Raw genomic sequence first — 14818 nt, 5'->3', positions numbered from 1 at the left:
TAGTGTACTTTTACATCGAGCACACGTACGTTTCAGTTTTTCAGTATTTCCTCTGCACCCAAACACACACACACACACACGCACGCGCGCACACACACACACACACACAGACACGCAACCTTGGACTGTGTGGTTGATCTGGCGCGTGCGGGTAGTGGGAGGCCTTAAGTGTTTGTTTGTTTGTTTGTTTGTTTGTTTGTGTCAGTCAAAAGTGTTGGTAGGCCTACCTGGTAAACACGTTATTGGGACCAAACAAGGATATTATTAGAAGATATGTTTGACTTTTGATGGTTTTATTTGTGCACAGCTTATAGGCCTATAGGCTAAAATCATCACTTTTGAAAATGTAAAAATGCATAAAGTTTTCTGTGATGGGTATGTTGGGGTAGGCCTAGGCTATATGTTTAATGTAAGGGGATATAATATGTCCTCATAATGACTGGAATACCGTGTGTGTGTGTGTGTGTGTGTGTGTGTGTGTGTGTGTGTGTGTCTTTTGTTGTGCAGTATGCAGAGACGCGCAGGCTGCTCTGTCTGGAGGATGGGTGGGGAAATATCATGATGACGCTTTTGTGTGGGTCAGCTCCAACAGCTGTATGTTAACATGCGGCACATGGTCACTTATTGTCCACCACAAACCGCCCGAACTCACCCAACCGGCATCTGTTGCGGTCGGTAAGACACTTGCAGCCGTTCCACTCATATAACGTAGGCCTAGGCCCAAAAGCCTACTATTTTATTACATGCCTGTAAATTATTTTCCAAAGTAGGCCTATGTCTACGTGATTAATATAAAATAAATGAACATGAACATCGAATAGTAACGAACACTGTACCTACAGGCGTATGTAACTCAGTGTTATGCGAACTGAATGGGATTTTCTTTTTATATAAATGTATTCACGAGAAGAGTTGTGACGTGTGGTTGTGTGCTTTTGTGGGGTCGGTCTCGCTCGAGAGCTGTTGTTGTTATGGTAATGAGTGACGCGTGCCTCAGGATCCTTTCATTAAGCCATAATCACAATGCATCACTTATAATGTCTTTTAAAATACCTCATAAATATTGTCTCCAAGACCGCAGATATAGGCTAAGTGTAAATAAATCTAGAAAGTGTGTCAAGACAACAGTCAGGAAATATTAGTAAGCTAACAAAGTCACTTCATTAAACCAGCTGATTCTTTAAACTTGATAACTTATGATTCCTGTCAGTAATGCTGGGGACAAAGACACATTTTATGCCACACAATGTGTATTGGCAGAGATAAACTCTTGTTGAGTAAGAGGACAAATGACCAGGTGAGGAAAACCAACAATAAGCATAGTTGCATGCAAGCTTGATAATGGTCATGATATTCTGCACTTGATAACACAAGTTTCAGTATGGTCAAGTAATGGAATATCTAACTTGAAGTACTTTAACCTCAAGCTGTTGTCGAAGAGCAAAAACATAAGCAAAAGAGCAATTCAACAATTAAATACCTTCCCACATAATGTGCTATCAGTCACAGATAAAACATATGTGCTGAAAACGCATACAAAAGTATTCATTCAGTGTGTTTTTTTAACTGCAGTACAACAACTAAAAACAAGACACTGTTGTTGTGGCTATAGCATGCAAGATGGTTTAATACTCAAACGAAAGCTTTGCGAGTGCTAACAAGTTAAGGTTCAGTTAAAAGCAACTGACACATGGTCTGGGCTAAATGCTGTTAGCTGGATTTTGTTTTTTTAGAGCCCTGACATCTGCACAGAGAAAGAAGAGAAGCACTTGTCCAAAGAGAGAATTTCAATATAGCATTCACATACTTAGCTGACGAAGGCAAAGAAGGCAATAAAATGAACAGCTTGGCCTACTATTCCAATTTAAAAACAATGCTTAAAAACTTAAAGGGATAGTTCACCTAAAAATGAAAACTGGTTATTACTCATTTACTCACCCTCATGAGTTGTTTCTTGTTATTTTTTTATATATACCTAATGGAAGTCAATGGTCACCAATACTGTTTGGTTCCCTATACATTATTCAAAATATCACAAAAAGAAAAAGTCATGCAGGTATGAATCAACACCACTGTGAGTAAATGATGACAGAATTTAAAAATTTGGGTTAAGTTTTACAGAGTCTGTGTCACCTTGCTTGTCCCATAATATATGACAAAAGAAAAAAAGAAAAAAGGACTTTCTGGATGTGACTGTGATATTGCCTGACTGTTTTCATAAATGTTTGGCAGTAAGAAGTTGTGAAAATGATATACTGTATTTATTTTCCTCTTTATTTTGTCATGACATAGTAGTATTTTTTACCTAACATACTGTATTTATTAGTATATATTATGTTATGTACCATTTTAATCTGATATATTTATACTTGTGTTTCTCTTAAGTTTAACATGTTTTAATCAATGTGTAGTCTGGTCTAAGGACAAGTGAGGATAGTGAGATAAAATGTCACAATTTTCATAAAATAATGAGAAAATCTAATGAAATCGTAAATCTGTGTTAAGAATATTTTAGCGATAATTTCTGATTATTTTCACCATGCAATTTTTTTAATTTTTTTTTTAAAGTTTGAAACTTTAAAAAGCCGTTTTATAATTAATGGCAAGCACCGGTAATTGTGGGGTTATGTTTTGTTATGTCTCAAGAACCAATGACTAATCAAAAGATGAATTTTAATACCATTATGCAAATTTGTCTTAAACCTAATTTAATAGTAAGGCATCTGTAAATCTCGTTATCGGAGTAAGAGAATGGTTGTGTGTTTTCAGTGAATTATTGCATGTGTGAGTGTTGACTCATTGTGTGTGTGATGCTGATGATGCAGATGGGCAATGACTGATTTGTGTCTTGTAACATGGGTGTTGGGGGATGGTGGTCCCTTGAGGTGGGACACAAGCGTGGCAGGAGCATGGGAACCCCAGAACACCCTTCACTCCACATGCATATATACATATTTATAACCCCACACCCAGACACCTCAAATCTCACATATGTGCAATCAAACAGGCCTGCAAAAAGGGACATACACAAAGACTTCCTCTCAGTCATTTAGTCATTGTCCAGTACCTCAGCGCCATTGTTTCCATCTCAATTAAGATGATTTCTTTAATTAATTACAATTAAAGCAAACCTTTCACATACAAAATGAGCTTGCACATTCATACAAATAAACAGACTGATGTCTTGTCAGACTTTAGGTATTCGACTGTACACACATACAACTTCACACATTCATTTACTCACATCGCCATATCCTTATTCGAGCCTATAGATGACACCCGACCCAGGATTTCCACACACGTCATGACATCTGCTCGCCCTGGAGACCAGCTCCCATAGGACACATACACACACACACACACACACACAGTTCATCTGCCTACATTAGTGACCCACACCGGACCAGCATCCTGAGGACACACTCTCTCTAACTGCATCTGTTGAGCCTTGAGCCCTTTGGGGCAGCAGACCAGTCTCACTCACACACACACACACACACACACACACACGCATATACATCCAAAATCAGCTGGCCTTGAGGATAATACAGACCGATGGTCAAACTATGTTAATGTGTGTATCGGAGCTGCTGTGGGTGTGTATGTGTGTGTGCAGCTGCTGCGTTCATGTGAAAATGACAGGAATAATCTCACAGAAACAGATCACACTGGAAAACACATTACAACAGAGAAGTGGTCTTCTGGTCAGAGATTCGCTTTTGACTCTGGCCTGGTTCATGTTCTCAACCTATTCTAGAAAATTGTCTCTCTTTCTACATCTGGGTCTATCAAAAAGAAATCCCTCAAAAAGAAAAAATATATATTTGGAGCGTTTGATGTTTTGTTCCAAGGTGCAGACATCTCATTCAGATTAAAATAATCAATATTATAATTTTATTAACAACAAAAAACATAAACCTAGGTGAAAGTGAAAAAATATATATATAGTGTATATATATATAAAATATAGTGTTAGACATTACATGTCAGAACAGGTGCACAGAACACACCGCAACTACACAGCCACACGCCTGGCTCATGCAGTTGAATGGGGGGATTGACACGGGCCCCACCATGAGCCTCTGAGGAGGAAAAGAGGGCCTCACAGCAGAGGTAGCGTTATGTTATTAGAGAACCCACAGTGACAGATGTAGGATAAAAGAGAGGGCAGGAGAATCAGCAGGGGTGAAAGAAAGAGATGAAAAGGTGAAGAGGTCAGCAGACCAACAGAAGAAGGGGAGGAAAGACAGAGTTATACTTGAAAAAAGAAGGATCGATAAATCTATCCGCTGTTGCTTCACAGTCTGCTTCTTTTGTTCCAGATGGCAGCTGATGTGTGGCAGGTTCTACAGTGAAATCACATCCAAATACATATACACTACCGGTAAGATTTAAAAAATAAATAAATATATAAAATAAATATGCTCACTGCATATATTTGACCAGAAATACAGTAAAAATAAAATAGTCAAATTGTGGTATAGAATTTTAATTTAAAATATAATAACTTTTATATATATTTTTTTATATTTTAAATTATCAGCATCATTACTCGTCTTCAGTCACATTATCTATTATTTATTTATTTATTTATTATGTTGATTTGCTTGCTCAAGAAACATTTATTTTTATTATCAATGTTTAAATCAGTTGTAGCCTACTGGTAAAACATTTTGAGGAAACAAATATTTCTAGAAATCTATATAACTAATCTATTTTTCTTTGATAAATAGAAAGTTTAAAAGAACAGCATTTATTTGAAAGAATCTTTTGTAACATTATAAATGTCTTTTTTGTCACCTTTGATTTAATGTTCTTTCTTAATAAATTTATTTCAAAAGGATAAATATCTTATGACCAAAGGTATTGTATACGTACACAAAATTACAAAAACAGTTATTTAGTCCTGGAAACTTGTCTTTTCATTGTTTTGTTTTTCTTCCCTCGAACAAAAAAGATTTACAAAACAATCAAGACCAGCATGAACTTAAAAGTTTTAAAATTCAAGCGTAAACAGATAATCAAGTTATCTATCTGCCAAATAACAAAATAAAAGAGAGACAACTAAACCTTTTTTCAAATAACCAAATGTCAAAAATAACCTGCAGTTTAATGTAACCTAAACCAAAGACAAAACCTGATATTGTGTATCTGGTGCGACGCCCGGTGAAGATGGCTAATATGATAAATGACTGATACATTATACAGACATATTCACAATCTGCAGACAACCACAATAAAGTGCATTTTTTTCAGCAGAGGTCCCTAAACCACACAATAGGGCTACCAGCTGCCGTCTTACACATGCACAAAGCATTCCCCAACCACAGCTCTACATCATCAGCACACACACACACACACACACACACCGGCAGCTGTTTAAGCAGAGCTCTTCAGCCCTGGAGAGCCGGAGAACAATACTTGAGCTCTAAACACTCCTGTCTGAAACTTAGTGAGAAGCTAAGTGTCCATGCCAATATCTCAATAAAAGCACAGACATAAACATGTACGGACATACTTCAATTCAAGTTCAACCCACGGTCCTTGCACAGCCTGGTAGGTGCAGGTAGATAGCAGGAACAGATAAATGACAAAAATAAGAACACTACCGTACACTGTTGACTTTACTCTTTAGTTTTATTCAAAGCGAACAACGCGTTTCTCATATAGCGTCCTCAGGTTCGCTCACGCATATATAAAAGTCAACAGTGTGCGGTAGAGTGTTCTTATTTTTGTCATGTACGGACATATATCAGCAGAACATGAAATAAACACTAGTCTAACCATTCAGTTACAATTTATTGAAATATCAGGCTCACTTATGGAGCGGTTTTCATTCAAAAGCCAAACATACACACATGAAACTCACACTGCTGGAAAACCCAATGATTTTGAAGAAACACATGCAGTAAAATAATAATTTGAAGAATACTCTGCGTGAAAACTAAAATACACACTGCCCTCTAGTGACAAGACAACAGCATTAACTTGAAATATGAAGATAGAAATTCTTGAAGTAAGAAAATTGGTTCCTGAAAATGTACATTGGTCCCACTTTTTTAAATCAGTGAACACAGCATAAAAAAATAAATAGAAAAAGTTCCACTGGAAAAGAATGTCCTATTAGACAAAATATGAGACCTATTTTAATGATTCAGATGCCTTATTTTACACCGTATACTGGTCTTAGAAAGGTTTTAGTTGTCCCTGAACACCATTAAATGTGACTGCAAGTTAAAAACAGTTAATCTTACAGAAGCATCGTCACTCACATAGCTGTAATAAATATGAAAGGTACGTGTTTTTGAGTAAAATAAAAATAAAATCCTCCTTACACCAGATAAACTAGCTACAAATAAAATAGAAGTCATGGTCACCAAAACTGATACCAACATTCTTAAAAATACCTTTATGTTCCACAGAAGAAATAAAGACAGGATTGGAAAGACATGAAGATGTGAGTAAATGATGACAGAAGTTTAATTTTTGGGTGAACTAAATCTTTATCTCATCGACAGATGTTGCATAAAAGCATGTATTTTATACATTTCAAAAGGTAGGTCCTGTGATGTTAATCTCAACATTTCCTATGTGACTATGTTGTGAATGAAGAAAAAAAGTAATATTTTGATGTGGAAGATCATATTACTGTAGGCACAAACAAAATCTCTTTCGTGCACGGTTTCAGATAACATTTTTAGAGTGGTCGCACACGCATTTTCGCACTTTACTATAAACAAAAACCCTAAGTGTGCCCTATTGATGTAGAGAGACCAGATACAAAAGCATCTTCTCAAATAGTTGTCTTTGTCCTTGCACTAAATCACAGTATTTTGACATCTTGATATTGCGCCCTCTGATGGTCACCAACGTTCCAGTGACAAGTTACTCATGCTAGTTGTCTGACTGCAGTTTCTTAACAACAACGGCTCACGCTCTGATGCTTGTTGGTCATCATCTGATTGCTAAACACACATTTCACAACGCAGGCTTGCCGTTGACCTTGTCGTGTAGTATCGTTAGCGCGCCAGAGGCAAATTCTCGCATCACCTGCACGGTATCCCTCTGTATCTGCAATGATTCGCGTGCAAACTCCTGTTGTGTCTCCGTTAGCTGTTGCACTGACTCTGCAAGGAGCTCAAGCGAGCGGGAGACCGTGGCCAGAAGAGCGTTAGTGGTGTGCTGCTCCTGCACGCTAAGGCTTGCGTTGTGTGCCAATTGCTCACGTGAACTGTCTGGCTCCGTCCCTGAGAAAGACAAGGGCTTTTTGGTAGAGGCGGTGGCTGTGGAGGAGACGTGTCCAATATTGCCTCTAGTTGCAACTCCGTCCTCCTCAGAGTAAGAGTTACTGACAGATGCCATAGAGGATGATGGGAAGAGGTCACGGTTGTCTTCATCTGAGTCTAAGTGGGATTCGGGATCTGTGATCAAACAAGTTAAACGTCATATCATCACAAGTTTACGATACACCATTTTTTTTTCTTGAACACATGGGATGTAAACATTATACACAAATTGTTTTGGGACATTCAGACATTTCACACAGACATTAAATTTACAACTTGGTTGGAACAACAATACGCTACTTTAATGGCCGGTTTCACAGACAAGGCTTAAAGGTGGTCGCACACCGGACGAGAAGCGCAGCGTCTAGGACAACTAGAGGTATCGCACACCGGACGCACACTTTCTCAGTTTATGGCCAGCAATATTGTTATGTTTAAGGACATTATGGAATTAAGATAATGTCTGTACTATGTTATGATTGTACTGTACAATTAAATACAATCGTTGCTTAGTCTGCAGTCTGAACACTTTACCTCAGAGCGTCTGGTAACTGAATGAAATGAGAATCACCTGAAAATCCGATAACATCAGCAATTTTCATTTAAGCAGCTGATTTCTGTAAATGAATGTAAAACTAAATGTATATTGCAGCACAGAGTGAAGTCAGTATATACATTAAAGACAATTTGAGACAAATAAATGTAAATTTAAAGTCGGCATGAAATCAAAATGGACCCCATTTACTTTGTTAGCGGATATTACTAGTCTTGTGGTGAACAATTAATCCGTGCAAGTAAATACACAGAAAAAAATAGTTTGCCGAAGTTATCTTTAATCAAAGTCTGAAAAGTTACTTCCGGGTCTGGAATGGTTCTTTTCTGATGACATAGGCTTGACGGCTTGGGTTGGTTAATCGCTTAACCACTCCCCTCAAACCGTTACTCTGCTATGGGCGATAGATGGAGAGGAGGAGCGCTAAAGTAAAACCCTGCCCTCTGTTCAATATTCCGTTTCACTCGGAAATGCGTCACAACACTTGAGAAAAGTCGTTTGCGGACTTTAATATAAAACTATGTAAATGGCGCTCTGTGGCACGGCAGGATTTTGAACACGGTCCTGAGCCGTTGCTGGGCGCCGCGGACAGGCGCTGAATGGCGCCGCCGGTGTGTGTACACTCATAGGGAATAATGTGTTCGAATTTTAAAAATGTGGCGCTGCGCTTCTCGTCCGGCGTGCGACCCCCTTTAGTCTAGTCCCAGACTAAAATGCATGTTTGAGCTGTTTTAAATGAAAGCAACTTGCACTTATATATCTTAAAATATGTCAGTGCCATTGTTTTATCTCAGAATTCAAACTAGTAATGTTCTTTTTCAAAGGCACGCTTTTTATAAAAGCTACTTAAATGTCCAAATTGAACTCAGGCCTAATCCTAGCTTAATCTAAACCCTGTCTGTGAAACCAGGCCTAAATGTTTTGGGTCCGTTTAAAGGTGCTCTAAGTTATGTTGGGTGACGTGACTTCTTGTTGACGTTCGAAGTATTGTCAAACAAAACGGAGGCTAGCTAGACCCTCCCTCCTCCTCATCTGCGCACTAACCCCCCAAACCCCACCCCCAAATCATTCTTGTTGTTATTGGCTGGAACACTGTTTGTTATGTTTCGTGGTGCAGGTTGGCCCAGTTTGTTTTTGTTGCCGTTTGTGGAGCCTGGGGTGTCTACCAGTGATGCGCGGGTTGATCCAAAGTGCCTGTGGTCACCCGCGGTTACGAGTCATCAAAATGATATTTTAATGATATTCGAGTTGAGGTCGGTCGGGTCGTTTGAAATAAAGATGCCAACTTTGTAATTTATATAGTACTAGACACAATTTTCTATGAAATACATAGGCCTACGCTTTATTGTCTGAATAACTGGCGCGAGAATGACGCACAAGCTCAGTCTGCAGGCACAGATGAAAGTGGGAAATCCTTATTTACCTTTTGAATGTTGAGCTCGTTATTAACTTTTGAATAAAAGCTGACGCGGGACAAAATGCCCGATTTCCCAACACGTTAAACTGAGCAATGCCATTGTGCCATTTTAATAGGCTACTTTTAAACGCATATAGCTCAGATAATGTCAGTTTTATGTATTTTCTGAGAGGGGGCGGGGTTTTTGTTGGGAAAGTTGGGAGAGAGACGCACACTTCGATTAGACTGGATAAACACATGCAGCATCTTAATTATTAAGAAAATGAAACGAAATAAATGAATAAATCAAGCCTTTATTAGCCTATATAACACTATATCATACAGCATTCAGAAAAATGCTGCACCCGCACCCCTAGTTCCTCCGTCTATGGCCCAATGACGCTACTATGAGCATTTACTAGCTACTTTTAAAAAATGCGGGTCAGGAAGCGGGTCGGGTACAATATTTTCTTTCTTTTTTTTGCGGTCTGAGTTGCGGGCGGGTTAGTTGAAAACGTCGGAACGGGTGCGGGTTGTTTATACATTGACCCGCACATCACTGGTATCAACAGAGACCGTGTTTTTTTTAGTGTGTTCAGAAGACTAGTGAGGTAGTATTCAGCTAGCGGATAGTGAGGAGATGTTTGCTGTATGTGACAAAAAAAATTGGCCTAAAAACGTGTGACATCGCTTAGAGCACCTTTAAAATTATATATATATATATATATATATATATATATATATATATATATATATATATTTTAAAGATATTCATACTTATTCTCTGAGGATGCATTCAATTTATCAAAAGTTACATTAAAGACATTTACAATGTTACAAAGATTTGTATCTCAAATAAATGCTGTTCTTTTGAACTTTCTTTTTACCAAAGAATTCTGAAGAAATGCATCATAGTTTCCACAAAAATATGAAGGAGCCCAAAGATTTACATTGATAATACTAATAAATGTTTCTTGAGCAGCAAATCAGCATATTAGAATAATTTCCTACGGGTCATGTGACACTGAAGACTGGAGTAATTATGCTGAAAATCCAGCTTTGCCTCACAGGAATAAATTACCTTTTATTATAATATATTAAAATAGAACTGTATAATTTTAGAGTTTTTCTAAATTGTAATCATATTTCACAATATTACTATTTTTTACTGTATTTCTGAGCAAATGCATCATTAGAGAGCTTAAAGGACAAGTTCAGTATTTTACACTAAAAGCCTTTTTTTCAGATCGTTTCTGATGAAATAGAACGGTTAAGATTGAAATTTGGACACATGCTGCGGTCCCGAGAATTTTTGGTTTCTGTGGTAGCACCCAACCAAAGTTTATTTTTTAGATCAAAGCGAAATATGTGTATATATATATATATATATATATATATATATATATATATATATAGTGCAGTGAACTTTAACTAAAATTGATCTCTAGTGTGTACAAAAGCACAGTGCAGTGCTAAATCTAATTAAAATTCTTATGGTCCTGCAACTTGAGTATTTTCAGTTTGTTTACCTCCAGCTTTGGATCCGTCATACTGCATCTCACTAGCACCTCCAGCTCCGCTTGTAGTAGCAGGCATTCCTCCCACATCCATTCCTCTGCTCGGGGAACTGTTGACCGACCCCATGCCCAAAAACCCCCCATCCTCCTCTTCCTCATCCTCACACACAGGCTCTTGTTCGTCACCATGACTGCGAGATCTGGACCGCTGTGCAACTTCCCATGGTTTCTTGTCCAGTTCAAGTATGGATTCCACGATGACTTCCATCGGGGACAGTTCAATATTGGACCGTGCCAATCGCAGGGACACTGAAGCACCAGTCCGCAGAGCAGCCAGTTTGCGCTTTGTGTCGCATTTGAGGTCGGACCATTTCTTGATCACCTCCATGATCTCTCTGTCACACTCTCCAATCTCATTAACACGCGCAGTGATCTCGGCCCATTTCCTGCGCTTCACGTCAGAGGGAATGCCCGAGTTATACTTGCCTATGCACAGACACAGAAAAGTATCGGAACATTTTATTTATGAACAGTTTGTCCATTATACAGGGACATGAAACACAACTGGTGGTTGTCTGATCTGAGCAAACTCGTTTAGTTTATATCACAGACTGCTAACTTGCTAAGGAAGGTTTTGCCTGTCAAACGGATGTAAAACTCACCCACAACAATGTGGCGATTCTTCCGTACTTCGTCCAGCAGGATGTGCACTTCACTGAAGGAGAAACGTGCTTTTCTCCTCTTGAAGCGCACAATATTGTCTTGTTGGTAGACCGAAGACACGGACATCCTTACGGCAGAACGATTCACTTCCAATTAGGGGGGAGTCTGTGTATAGTGTAGAAATTACCATTTAAAAAACAACAATTAGTAATTATTTTGATTTTAATCAGATTGCAGTACTATTTACTAAAAATGTAATTTGTCGTTCAAACGTATTTGTTTATACAGAACCCTGCCATTTAATTAGCTTATAACTTATAAGCTAATTAATAACTTAATATGAGGCAACACCATCAGAAATGAAAATATTTGTATTATAAATATGGATAAATGTTGCATTCATTTCAATAAATGAAGTGGTTTCAAACTGATTTGAAGAGCAGCTATGCTAATTCTTATTTTTTCGGTTTCCCTGTTTCCACCTCAGGATGCATTGCAGATTGCAAAAATTTCTGATGACAGCAACACTTGTGAAACTATGGAAAATGCCAACTTCAGATCAACATAGAAAACTGTTATTATCCTCATATTGTAATCATTAAGAGCACAAGCTGTTCTTCGCTGCCTAACAAATTCCTTGTATCTGCTAAACTGAATACATGATGTCAACTAACCACATAACCTGTATTATCTAATAGCTGTAAATTACAGCCATATGGACATTGTACTTCAAAATTGTAACACTGAAACGAGCATTTTCTGCAAAGCTGCTTTGTAAGCAATAATGTACGAGAGGATGTGCTGTATCGTGAATAAGAGCACTAGCCTCGAGTACCTTATTGCTTTTAAAAAACGGTTACCACACAATGCAAATATTAAAGCCGAAAAACATGTACTATCTATCTATGCAACTTTCATGAAGTAAAATCACTAAAAGCCTTCCTTCCGCTGGAAAAATAGTCCCTGACCGTAAACAGCAACAGAAGTTAACGTTACATACATTATTTCGCCAATAGATGGCGGCAAAGACTGTCTTTATGAGCGAGTCAGTCAGTAGAGAAGACTTTTACATTGAAAGGACTCAAACTTGTGATCTCGGAGAAGACGCAACTGACAGATGACTATAGGCACGGGACCCCTTAACTGATAAAAAGACAAGATATCGCAGCGGACATTCAAACTGATTTTTTTTTATTATGGACGACCTGAATAAAATGCTATGTCTACTGTATGCAGGTACGTATTGTGAAAAGCGGTATAAAAAAAAAGTATTTAAAAAAAAATCATTTTACTAATGTTTGATTAGAGCCCTGTGTGGGATGGGTAGGTGTCCAGGGGACCAGGCAGCTGGGCTGGAGGCTTAAGTCGGCTTGACTCTTGGTTCTCGAGTTATGCCCGGTCAAAGTTCCACAGGAAGTGACTGTAATTCGGGAAGAAAGCTGAGTTGGAGCTCCATACTGCCGGCATGAGCTGGAAGGAAATGTCAGTATCAACCGGACGGTCCCAGGGTCTCTGGACTGTAGGGAAAGTATGGTCCCTCAGGGACCTCTCAATGCCCAGAGTCTCAAGCTTTTACTCTGCTTGGCTCCCGAGTTATGCCAGGTTATACATAAGGGACTTTAGGACAAAACGGGCTCTATCTCACTTAAATCAATGTGTAATTTGTAGGCCTATCTAAATATAGTTCTAAATTAAGGTAGTAAGTAAGGTACAGTAAAAGGTTAGTAAGGTAAAAGCACACAAAGAAATGCTATCATTAAACACTCATGAAAATGTATAAAAGTTTGTAATTAGAGGGATTCATCATTGAAACATAAGGTGGTTCCACCGTGAGTAATGGTGAAAAGGGACAATGTTTTGTTGTGACAGAGTTATTGCTGGTGCCAATGTTATTGATTTGCAATAAAAAAAAATGTCAGGACCCCTAACCCTAATCGTCAAAATTAAACTTATTATGCCTACTTAAAATGGGAGAAATAATGTAACCTCTGAACATTTTCTTCACAATTTGTGTGACAAAGTTGACACAATGTGGCCATTACACTGAAAACAAATGTGTGTTAAAACACATAAATAAAAATATAAAACTCAGAACTTATCCTATAGCAAATTAAACATGGAAAGAGGACTCCGCTTTTTATTTTCTTCTGTTAGGAAATAACGTTAGTAGCAATGTTTCTTTAAAATATAGACATTTTTGTTTTTCTTCAGCTCAATACATAATTTAATCAATATGAAGTTTTGTTGTCTGGATTTAGGGATAATTGCATAATTTTGCAAATTCAAATTGTAGCCTACATGTTAAAGAATTCTATTGATCACCTCTGATTAATGTCAAAGTGGAAAGGTTGCCATTTTAAAGACTACTGGCAGGCAAGGTTATGAGACAAAAGACGTCGCACATACCAGCTAGTGAACGTCAGCGTCACAGTGAGTGCGATTTTTTTTTTTTTACAATAATTGTTCAGATCAACAAATAACTACCAACTAACGTTACAAGGCGATCTTAAGTAACAACACACGATGGATGTCCCGGAAGGAAGAGCAACTAAAACGCCGGCTCATTCATTCATCCAGTTATTAGCTCCAGACGAAAGAGCGCATGTTTCCGTCGAGGTGTAGTAAGTTAGCTGCTAGCTAGAACTGTAGTTAAACGTTACATGAACACATTACGATCACGCGTTCTCTTTGTGCCGCGAGGAAGCGCCATCGTGTTAAAGCAACTGAATTAAACCAAACACATGCATCCACAAGCAGCACACAACTGTTGTCGAGCGAACATAAATCGAAAAATGATAAACAGAATATCATTGTATCATTACGAAACAAAACGCTTGAATGCGGAAGGACATTTCGCCCCCATTTTCTTAAGACCTACAATCATCACTGACTAGCGCTAGCTATTTAAGCTAGCTAACGTTAGCTATATTAACGTTACAAGATATGTGCAATCACATTCACTTAAACGATCAGTTTGTAAACTCCAGAAAAGCCGTAAACGTATAAAGTACTTTAAGACTACAAAAGCTTGGAAAATACCTCAGAATGGTCAAATGTAATCAATATTTTGCGTTGCATCCAGATATCCAGAAACTTCGTAGAAAGCAGCGTATGCGCTGCGCAAGCGCACTTGCTAGCCTGTTCTCCGTGGCGTAGATGGGTGGGTGCAGTTACCAGGTCTGACCACTCCTGTATCAGTGGCGCTGGTGCTCACCTAACAGGTTCAGCACACCACGCTTTAGCTAAAACTGACGGCAATGTCCTCCTATTAGCTAACATTTTCGCGTTTTTATGAATACGTTTATACTTTATTTATAGTAATTAACACGCTAGATTGATATATAATATATATAGAACCATAAAACATATTACTGCATCAAAACATACATCAATGATGATGGAA

The 14818-nt window shown here is 38.2% G+C and overlaps 1 protein-coding gene and 1 long non-coding RNA gene across 2 annotated transcripts in view; one reads left to right on the top strand and one right to left on the bottom strand.

Moving 5' to 3' along the window:
- The window catches only part of LOC306996212, a 1114438-nt gene that overhangs the window by 417684 nt on the left and 681936 nt on the right, over positions 1-14818 (top strand). The gene's annotated exons all lie outside the window — the stretch shown is intronic.
- Positions 5527-14700, bottom strand: LOC306994906 (uncharacterized protein). The gene is made up of 4 exons (XM_079605883.1): positions 14455-14700; positions 11415-11580; positions 10765-11238; positions 5527-7421 (listed from the first exon to the last, which is right to left on the bottom strand). Exons 2-4 carry the CDS (start codon positions 11539-11541, stop codon positions 6979-6981), a joined length of 1044 nt encoding a protein of 347 aa, XP_079462009.1. The 5' UTR covers positions 11542-11580; positions 14455-14700; the 3' UTR covers positions 5527-6978.

This window comes from Phoxinus phoxinus (assembly GCF_949152265.1).
Source record: "Phoxinus phoxinus genome assembly, chromosome: 3".
NCBI lineage: Eukaryota > Metazoa > Chordata > Actinopteri > Cypriniformes > Leuciscidae > Phoxinus > Phoxinus phoxinus.
The sequence above is the reverse complement of the archived record's forward strand: the minus strand, read 5'-3'. Positions and strand labels throughout refer to the sequence as shown.